Source organism: Corvus cornix, chromosome 4, assembly GCF_000738735.6.
Source record: "Corvus cornix cornix isolate S_Up_H32 chromosome 4, ASM73873v5, whole genome shotgun sequence".
NCBI classification, from domain to species: Eukaryota; Metazoa; Chordata; class Aves; order Passeriformes; family Corvidae; genus Corvus; species Corvus cornix.
The window spans coordinates 54,890,961-54,901,492 of record NC_046334.1 but is presented as its reverse complement, the minus strand read 5'-3'; the positions used below and the strand labels follow the sequence as shown (position 1 = coordinate 54,901,492).

Sequence of the window (10,532 nt, the reverse complement as noted above, 5' to 3'; positions counted from 1 at the left end):
CCCGCTCTGCCGCTCCCGCCCGGCCCGCGCCAGCTCCGCCGGGGCCGCCGTTCCGCTGGGGGGCGCCGTCGGCCCGCGCGGCGCGGTGCCTGTCGGGAAGGAGGCGGTGCCATGGCGGCGGCGGGCGGGGGGCGGCCGAGCCCCGGGTCTCTCGCCCTGCTCGGGCCGGCGCCCGGCGCGCCCAGCTGCCCTCACGGTGAGCCGGCCTGGGGGGGGACACCTCCTGGCGCGGGCTGTTTTGCAGCAGCCTTTGGGGAAGCCTTGTTCTGGATGCTCGGTTCTTGCAGCAGAGCCGTGAAACAGATCTGCAGATGTTCCCTATGTTATCGTGTCATCGCCTTTGTCCCTAGGTCCTACACTTCTGTTTGCGAAGACCAGGCAAGGAAAAGAGCAAGGAAGAAGATTCTATGCTTGTTCGGCTTGTAGGGATAGAAAGGATTGTAACTTTTTTCAGTGGGAAGATGAGAAGGTAAGAGAGCACTGCTTAAGGCTGTGCTAAAGGCTCAAGGCTACGAATGTGATCGGAGGTCTGGAGCAGCTCTCCTATGAGGAAAGGCTGGGAGAGTTTGCGTTGTTCAGCGTGGAGAAGAGAAGGCTCCGGGGAGACCTTATAGCAGCCTCCCCATACCTGAAGGGGGGCCTCCAAGAAATCTGGAGAGGGATTTTTTGCAAGGGCATGTAGTGGTGGGACAAAGGGTGATGGCTTTAAACATAAAGAGGATAGGTTTAGATGAGATGTTAGTAAGCAGTTCTTTTCTTTGAGGGTGGTGAGGCACTGGAAGAGTTACCCAGAGAAGTTGTAGATGTCCCATCCCTGGAAGTGCTCAAGGCCAAGCTGAATGGAGCTCTGAGCAACTTGGTCTAGTGGAAGGTGGCCCTGCCCATGGCAGGAGGGTTGGAATTTGATGATCTTTAAGTCCCTTCCAACCCAAGCCATTCTATGGTTCTATGAAGCATTGGGGATTTTTTTCCTCTATTTAGCAATTTTAAAAGTATATTTTGTTGTGGAAATCTGTGGCAAGTGCTATTTTCTAAACTTGGTCTAATAGTTGGTATTTAGCTGAGCATTTATTTGTCAGGAGAACATGTTTCAAGTATAGCTTTCAAGGAAGGCTGTGTACATTTTGTGCAAAACTGGCACTCGTTATTCTATTGCCAAAACATATAGGAACTTTGCCGATGCTATGCAATGTTGAACAAAATTGGGTACTTCTGATCCCAAGATGTCGTTGTTTCCCCTGATTAAAATAGAGAAAATCTGTTGGATACAAACAATAGTGGGGTATACAAAATGCTGAGATGGTGGGGCTTGGCATGATGGTCAGCAGTCTCAGAATATTTGCAGCAATATCTCTTTGTTGTTCATTTTGAATATCACTTGTATTATGATGTCTTTTGTTGTATTGCATTTTACCATCTCCTCCTTTAAGCAAAACAGTTCCATAAGTTTTGACCAAATGTCTTGAAACTTTGTTGTCAAACCATGAATATGTTTTGTGGGAACAAAGTAGAAGACGCGGAGAAGAGTGTGAAAGACTGAAATGGTAAATACTCAGGTGCAGATCATAACAAGGAGCTGTCATGCTTTTAAAATGATTTCACACAAAACACTTGGGCAACATTTCTACTATCATCAGTTTTTCAGGATCAGATCATAGTTCTTCAGAGGGAACACAACTGCTGGCACACATTAATAGAAAGTATGGCTCTTTCTATCTTCATCATAATAATGTTTTGAGTTTTTCTCTGAGTATTACGTGTGATAGAAGAATGAAACGCACAGTTTAAATTCACAGCGAGAGGCTTGTGTTGTTTTGCAGCATGCCCCTGTGCTGCAGACACACTTGTTCTTCTGAAACAACAAACATGATCATTCTTCCTTGCAAAGTAGCTAAAGCATGAGACCTTTTATGCACCCCTTTTTTTCATGTTGAGATTTGATATACAACACACAACAGTAGCTGTTCGTTTTGTAACTTTTCATATACGCAAATTTTACAGGTGTCAAAAACTAGGCTTGCGGCACGTGAAGAATATAATAGAAACCATCAGCCTCCTTTTACACACAGACAGAATGTGGACAGGTATTGTTAGTGTATATTTTCTTCAGTAAAAATGAAGTAGTATGGGTATCTGAATGTAGAGATAACATTTCAGGTTTCTTTAAAATATGAAAAGAGGAATTTGGACAACTAAGAACTGTTGTACGGCAGTGGGAAGGAAATAGCATGAAACATTTAACTAGAGCACGGTATTTTCAATCCAGGAACTGGGGCTGTTGGATTTTTTTTTCTGGTATGTATAGTCATTCTTATGTTAGTGCTCATAATGTGCTTACAAGACATCAGTAGCAATTTCTGTTAAAAAAATTATTCGTGACTTTAGTATGCAAAAGTAGCAGGCTTAACATTGTGTAAAGAAGCAAAGGTAACACAGTAACACATAATGTCTGAATTTTGTGTATAAATGTACAGTACTTTGCTGATAGTTGATGGAGTCTTCACTCTGTAATCTAGTTATTTTATGGAAATTCCCAGTATATTTGGTCAAAATACTTTATGCATTTCAAAGTGTCCTTTGAATATTTTTTCATCAATAATAATTCATTCTCATGGAGTTTTGCAAGAGCAATGTAAACTATGTTGTCTGTTTAAATATCTGAACTCCTAAAATATACGAAGCCCCCTCCCATAGCTCCCCTTCCTATCTTTGATAGAAGCTTTTTTCAAACTTTGTTCCCTATCATCTTTTATATTTAAAGGTACAAGAATTTTGTTCTGTTGCCATTACCAAAGAGGAGGTTTTGCCAGGAATGCCAGCAATTGCTATTGCCAGCAGAATGGGAAGAACACTCGGATCACCAGTTCCTGTGTGATATCACCACTACCCAGTTGAAAAGTCCCAGTCAACTTCTATATCCACTGGAGAATAAAAAAACAAATGCACAATATTTATTTGCAGACAGAAGTTGCCAGTTCCTACTGAATCTCCTTATAGATTTAGGATTCAGACGAGTGCTCTCTGTTGGAACACCCAGGTACATCAGTGAGAATTGTTACACTTTCAAATAATATTTCTTTCTCAAAACTGTACAGCTTACTAATGATTACATGATCAATGATTCTCCCATAATAAGAGGTTCACTATACTTTAATTGGTTGGGATTATCCAAACATCTAGTGGGGTCTAGCTTTGAATTTATACCAGAGAAGACTGTGGCACCAATGCAAATGACACACATACATGCTTCAGATCTCTCTGTTCCGTATAGAAATGACAGTGAGTTTCTTAGTTTATGCTTTTTTGTGTGAGGTGATCCAGTAGGCTCCACTGATTTCTCATCTTTTAAGACTAACCTATTTTTCTGACTCTGAGTACAAACCAAATGGAGTCATGCAAGTTTAGACTACTCCATTTTCTCTATCTGTTTGGTTTTACATTTAGTAAAGTACCAGGCATTCTCGTCTTGCCAGATCATTTCGGAAGCCAGTGATTTTGTATTAAATTTCTTTGTTCCAATTATACTTCAGACTTCATGAAATGATCCAGTCAAGAGTATCACAAGAAGAAGAATTCAGTGTTAGAAGCCTTTTGCTGGACATTGATTTCAGGTAGGTTTTAGCAAATGTTTATCTATCTGAAGAACCTATACAAAGATGTGTATTCTTATTACTTAAAGAGATAAATTGGTGGTTGTTTTCCCTCTCTTGTCTCTGCATCTCTGTTCCTGTACACATACACAAATGACATCCAGTTGATGAGGAAAGTAAGTATACTTAATTATTTCTCAGAATTGGTATGTGTTGTCAGTTATCAGAACCCAGAGATGATGTTTTTCTCGAGGCCTGTTTTAACTATGTTTAACTATCCCCTTAGGAAAAATGAAGAGTTGTTTATGTTTTTCTACTACTATCAAAACTTATTTTACAGGTATTCACAATTCTACACAGAGGGTGAATTCTGCCACTACAACATGTTCAATCATCATTTTTTTGGCGGAGAGGTAAGGCCAAGTATTTATTGAGTGCTTTGGTAAAAAAATGCATGTTGTTGATGCAGAATTTTGTAAGAAAGCCATGGCTATCTAGTAGAAAACATCACGGAAAAACATGAATCAATTAAGAACATTTTAATAAAAGCAGCAATTAAGGTGTGTAAGCAACATTAATTAGCGTAAATTTAATAGGCAGCTTTAACTTTTAATTGAGTGGAAGAGAACTGCTGAAGAGGAGGCACTCTCATTCTTTGATTTTCAGTAATGTTTTTATATGTTAACTGAACAGGGCACTTGTTTTCAGTCTTTCAAATCTAGGTGGGTTTTTTGTGGGTTTTTTTGTTTTTTTTGGTTTTTTTTTTTTTTGGGTTTTTTGGTTTTTTTTTTTTTTAATGCTACTCAAGAGGAAATTCACCTCCACAAGACAGGAAAAAAGTTTCATCTTTAAAGTTGAAATTTCTACAGTGATCATTTCATTGCCAAAGACAATATGTTTACAGTTCTCGAATCTTTATTTCTGGAAATTAACTTCTGTTTCTTACAGGCTGCACGTGAAACTTGCAGGAAATTCTTGTATGAAGAGAATGGTGAAAGAGTCATTATGATAACTGATCCCCCATTTGGAGGTTTAGTGGAAGCACTGGCTTCTAGTTTTAAAAAGCTGATGGCAATGTGGAAGGAGACAGAAAAAGAAGGTATGTATTACAGCCAGATAGGTGGGTTGTGCTGTAACATCACTTTAAGGAAAAAGGACCTATTTCTAAGAGAACTACTGCTTCTGCCCAGTATGATGTAGATACCCATGTTTATGTATTTGGAATGTTCACTGTAAATTTCTCATGCTGCATGTACTGTGTTTTTCTCCTATGTACACCAAAGTCTTTTCATTACTAGGTCATGACAACAAAGAGATGCCTGTGTTCTGGATATTTCCATACTTCTTTGAGTCTCGTATTCTTGACTTTTTCCCAAGCTTCAGTATGATGGATTACCAGGTACAGCTGAATCCAGTGAATCTGCTAAATATCAGTTGTGTGCAATGTGAACAGGAATATGAGTGAAAGCAGGTACAGCGGCATTCTTCTCTGTAGCTGGGCCTTGCTCGTGTGAAGCCTGCGTTCTGTATTTCTCTTAGTCATATCTGTGATAGCTTTATCGTGTTCCTGTTACGTATCTTTAACTCATCCGTCATTTATTCATTAACTTGTTTATTCTGCCAGGCTTTCAGTGTAGCAAAATTTGTTCTAATTCTGACAGGTGCTTGTTGCAGAGGTGAGAGGTAACTTGATGAAGAGTATTTCGTTTTTCACAGATGTTGAAATGTTAGTGGGTAGTGCCCGGCCCTGGTTAAAAAAAAAAAAAAAGGGTCTTTCGTCTCCAAAACTGCTGGGATCAGAGTACAATTGCAATGATGGAAATGTTTGGAATTACTAAAAATTGCTTAATAAGTGAACTTGTCAGTGATAAAGCAATAATCTGGTATCAGCTTCTTCAATATTGTATCCATTCTGTACATAGTTTAAGCACACGTGCTGTAGTGTGTTTTGAGAGCTCAGTCATGGGTATTCATGATGCTAAAGGTTTATTTTTTCATTTAACAGCTCTTCATGAATTTTGACATTGATGTTCTGAAGAATGTATTTGTGTCTTGTAGAATAGAAATTTGTTGAAGAAAATTTTAAACTCATGCTAGGCTAGACTCTGCATTCCTGCCAGTGTTCAGAGCTTTTTGTGACAAGTCTCTGAAGGCGGTGCTGGAAAAAGCAGTGCTAATTGGATTAGCAACTTTGTAGTTACTCTGAGATAGGTTAAGATGTCACCACTTGTACTGACAAACGGAACAGTATAGATCCCTTTTTTTTTTGACAGGTTGCTCTTGTAAACAACTGCAATGTTATCTTAGTATCCCCTGCAAATGAGCAAAAGGGAATAAGTAAAATATTATTGAAGTATTGTGTGTCTAGCCTAATACTATGTTTGCACAAATTTACAAGTAAATGAGACAAAAAACTGGATGTAGAATTTGTAATCTGATTTGGGGTTAGAGTCTTCTGTATAAACCTGAACATTTCATAAGGCACATATAAAGATAATAAATATGTAAATAGCTCTTCCTGTGCTTAGCGTTTTAAGACTCTTTTTTATGGTTTTGTTTTTCTAGGTAGACTATGATAATCATGCACTATATAAGCATGGCAAGACAGGTCGTAGACAGTCTCCTGTCCGTATTTTCACGAACCTTGCCCCAAATATGATTGTGCTTCCTGAAGAAGAGGGTTATAGGTAAGATGTATTAATACTCAGGTGACTTTTAAAAGAGTGTCTTTGTTCTTAATTAAGGCATAAAATCTCCAAAGGAGTTTGGCATGGTGCTGTTCAGTATTGTCTTGCCTAACTTGGATGCCAGGCTTAAAAGCACATTTTTCTGTCTCATTCTAAAGTTGCATGTTATATAAACTACATCTAGGAGAGCTGAAGTGTCTAAAATGACATTTGTATTTTCCAGTGTGGAATGATAAGATTCCTCATTTTTTCTGTGGGAAATATTGTCTACATCTACAAGAGAGATTTGCAGCTATGTCTGATAATCTGCTGTTAAGACAGTAGTTAAAAAATGAACACTAAGAGAAGCACTGAGTACAGAGGAATTTAGTTTCTTTTACTACTGATACTGTTGATAATTTGACTTCAAGCACCTGTATTTTACTGTGTGGATGTACTGTATGTAAATGGCCTAAGTGGTCATTTATGCATCAAAGACATAATCTTTAATTCAACAAAGTGATTTTGCAGTCCTTATATTTGTTGTTAAGCTTGTATAAAATTAATTGTTCTGTGAGCAAATAGTGGACCAGTTCATCTTTTTCCCCAGGTTTTGCACTGTATGTCAGCGATATGTTAGTTCTGGTAACCAGCACTGTGAGATATGCAATTCATGTACATCAAAAGTAAGTATTTTCACTTCTTTCTGAATGGAAGTTTTAGAAGTAGCCAGATAACAACCTCTGTAGTACTTGCTTTGATAAAAACCTATTCTGATGCTGAGTTCCATGGGAAACCCCCAGCAGTTCAGTTTCATAGACTTATTACCTTCTCAGTACATCTTTCATAACTCACTGGGAAATAATTTCGCTTTCCCTAATTCCTTTGTGTTGGAAAAAGGACAGGACAAGTTTGCTACTTGCCACTTAGACCAGAGCTTATTCAGCTGTGGTCTGTTGACACATACATTTTTTCTTACGTTTTGAAGTTGTAGAACTTGCTAATTTCAAAATTTCATCTGTGGTTTTCACAGATTCTCAGGACTGTTGCTTCCGAGTTACAGTCCTTCCTACAGAAGAGTAGTTCCTGTAAAGAGTGGGGACCATACCTGAGTAGTTCTGTTTTAAGATGGAATCAGTGGGGGGCTTTAATAAATAAAACCATTTATTTGCCTTTTGTAGGATGGCAGACGATGGAAACATTGTGTTCTTTGCAAAAAATGTGTAAAACCCTGTAAGTACAGAAAAATATTTTCTAAATAAAAGTGCACGTAGTCCAAAGAAACTGAGATTCCAAACCAGAAGAGAAAATATTTTGTGAAAGAAGTAAAGTGTAGTAATTCAGAAGACATAAAGGAAAAGTGTTAATTTCACACAAGTTGCTATTCTTTAGTTTTGGTGTACTTGCGCTATGTGGAAATGTAATAAATTCTTGTCAAGGCACACTAAATCCCATTTATGTTTATTATGGGAAAACTGAAGTATTTCCATTTGTCATATAAGCATTTCCTCGTTTTGTAAACTTTGAATTTCATAAACAAATAGGCAATTACTAAAATGTTCGAGAGATCATGATAAAATTATGTTTCATGCACAAATTTAGTTGTATTTATAGCTCTGTATAAATAGCTGAAGCAGTCATTTTTGTTACTGTTACAAGTCCATTATAACATTTGGACTATTTTTCTTTTTAAGATCACACACAGGGTAATAGTTCTAATACCCAAATAATTCACACACAATTGCACAGTATGTCTAGTAATGTGATAAGGGACCAGAAAGTGACTCACATCCATCTCTGTAAAGCTAATCCAGAATTAAAAACGTGGTATTGTGGCCTATATTTAAAGCTTGGTTTCAGAATGGTCATTCTAAACTTTTCCAAGATCATAAATCATATTATGTATTTTGCAGCTTGGTTTCATTGTAACAATTGCAACTGCTGCACTCTTCAAAAGCACAGTTGTGAGAAGACTGACGTTGGCTGTTTTGTTTGTGGCAAGGCAGGTCACAAGCGCAGTGCCTGTCCCAGTCTCTCCCGCACCAGAACAGCTTGTCAGTAAGTGTGATATTGCATTAATACAGTAAAATACAGCATTCAGATGAGATGACATCTTATGTCATGGAATCAATTCAGAAAGAGATAATTTTTGGCTTTAGATGCTGATGTCAGTCTCACTATTGCCCACTTGCTGCATTGCTGGGGAGTATATACTGAAGGGAGGGTGTGATAAAAGGTCACTTACTGGGGCTTCCAGTTCCCCATCTGTGGGTTTTCTTTCAACGCTGATTTATATGGATGGCAAACTTGGTGACTGGTGCATGGAGCTCTGTCAAGACAACTGAAAATTGATGTAATAGAACATTTTTATCCCCCTTTAATTCCTCATGAAAGGGCAGATAGAAGAGTCACTATAATGGTTTTATTGCTTCCTGTCTCTTTTGCTTTGTTGTAGCATATATTGCTTTTTTCCTTCTGGTATTTCACATGCTTTTTGTAGCATGATCTAAATCTCCACCGTTAATGAGGGTCACATCAAATACCTTTTTTCTTCCATGATTGCCCTTTAGTAACATACAGAGCAACACTGTACACATACCTGTATGTATCAGAGAGCCAAATAAATGGTGTGTGGCTGTCTTCAGATGGAACTAACTGAAAACAGGAAAGGGGATTTGCTAAGAGATGATCCAGCAGATGGCTCAGTCTTTCCAGTTCGGGATAATTGATTGCACTTTTATAAATTCCTCTCCAGAGTAATGGGGTTTTCTGTGATTCTGGACTTGAATGGCTGTAGCAGGGGGAGTGCAAATCTTCCATCCCAAAAGCTGTGTGTTACACAGTGAGACTCAGACAATTACCCTCTTGGATCAGTATCCAGAGATTGACCAGGTGCCTGCTGGATGGTAGATGGGTACGGCTCTATTGCTTTGTGTCCTACTGATATTAAACCGGGTTTTGCTTAGGGAGTATTAGACACAAAAGGTAGCAATGTTTCATTTTATATATCTCTCATAAAAATTCCATCTCTTACTATTTCTTTTTCCTCTGCTAAAAAATTAAAAAGGATGGTAAAAGAAATTCATGAAACCTCATCTGTTTCTTCTGTGAAGGAAGGTACTATTCTGTCAGTTGTACCAGAATGGTTTAGTACTTTCAGGCCATCAGTTAGTTCTTTTGCTGATTCATTGCAGAAGATAACTTAGATCTCTTTTTCTAATAAAAATGTTGTATGTTTTGTTATAGTTATTCAGCGTTTCGCATTATGACATCTTTTGTCAGAGACAGAAAACAATCCACTTGCCAGTTGTACTTAGGTCCTGTACTAATTGCAGGATGCTTCCTAATGGTGTTAAACTTTACGTACTTTCTTCTAAGCCTTTCTATTATATATTCATGCATTATATATTAGCATGAAACTATGTATGTGCTTTTTTGTACTTGGTGACTTTCTTGTTTTCAATATCTGTTTATATTTAAATGCTGAATAAGTACATAAAATGAAAGTATAATAGCAATAAAGTGGACAGTTTTGGGAAGTGAAGTACCATAATGTTTTAAGATGGAATACTCCTTGTACTTTTTGTGACGGTACTTCACATATTGCCACAAAGTTTATATACTTATTTAAAATACCAGCAAATATATTTGTACAGAGAAGTGTGTTCTTCATTTTATTCTAATCTCAGTGTTCCTTTTTTGCTTTACAGGCCTGACAAAAAGAAAGGGCAGAAAACTCAAAAGAGAGTAAAGATGGGGATCTTTAGAAGATTAGCTATGAAACATGCCATATTCTCTAAGAAGAAAGTAAAGAATAAGAAAAAAAAGACATGACTTTTCTTGCTGCTACATGGTTGCTAATTTTTTTTTTTTTTATTGCCAGCCTTCTGTTCCATTTTCTAAAAGTGTAAATGCTAACATCCAAAATAAAACCGGACTGAATGAAAAGTGACAGTTCCTTTATTATACATCATTACTGGTATCAAAAAAAAAACCCCGAAAACAACTCAGTGAACTATGACAGCCCTTACTATGTGTCTGAGGTCAGGTACTGGCGGATGCTCTGGTTTTGTGTCGGTATTGGAGGACGTGAGGCAAGGGAGGAAGTGAGGGTAGGTGATGGGAAGGCACGAGTTCTAGGAATTCAAGCTGTGTTAGCTACAGTCTTCTCACGGGATGGCTTGTGACTTTTTAAAAATTTCTTTCCAGATCGAAAAGGGGCTTAAAAAAAAAGTATTTAGTACTAAATAGTACTTAGTAAGTGGGCGGAGCGGGA

The 10,532-nt window shown here is 38.0% G+C and overlaps 1 protein-coding gene across 4 annotated transcripts; it reads left to right on the top strand.

The window, feature by feature from the left end:
* The first annotated feature begins 101 nt into the window (after window positions 1-101).
* Window positions 102-10,204, top strand: ZCCHC4 (zinc finger CCHC-type containing 4). 4 transcript variants are annotated; one of them, XR_005601719.1, is made up of 14 exons: window positions 102-196; window positions 351-469; window positions 2,002-2,084; window positions 2,762-3,037; window positions 3,531-3,611; window positions 3,931-4,003; window positions 4,539-4,689; window positions 4,889-4,989; window positions 6,156-6,277; window positions 6,867-6,942; window positions 7,438-7,489; window positions 8,170-8,314; window positions 9,012-9,170; window positions 9,967-10,051. XR_005601719.1 is itself a non-coding variant. In XM_010402181.3 (13 exons), exons 1-13 carry the CDS (start codon window positions 112-114, stop codon window positions 10,088-10,090), a joined length of 1,488 nt encoding a protein of 495 aa, XP_010400483.2. In that variant the 5' UTR covers window positions 102-111; the 3' UTR covers window positions 10,091-10,204. The 4 variants fall into 4 exon arrangements, 3 of the variants coding, with proteins under 3 accessions (XP_010400483.2, XP_039406606.1, XP_039406607.1); XM_010402181.3 differs by lacking the exon at window positions 9,012-9,170 and having other exon boundaries at window positions 9,967-10,204; XM_039550672.1 differs by having other exon boundaries at window positions 9,012-10,081.
* Window positions 10,205-10,532: the final 328 nt, after the last annotated feature.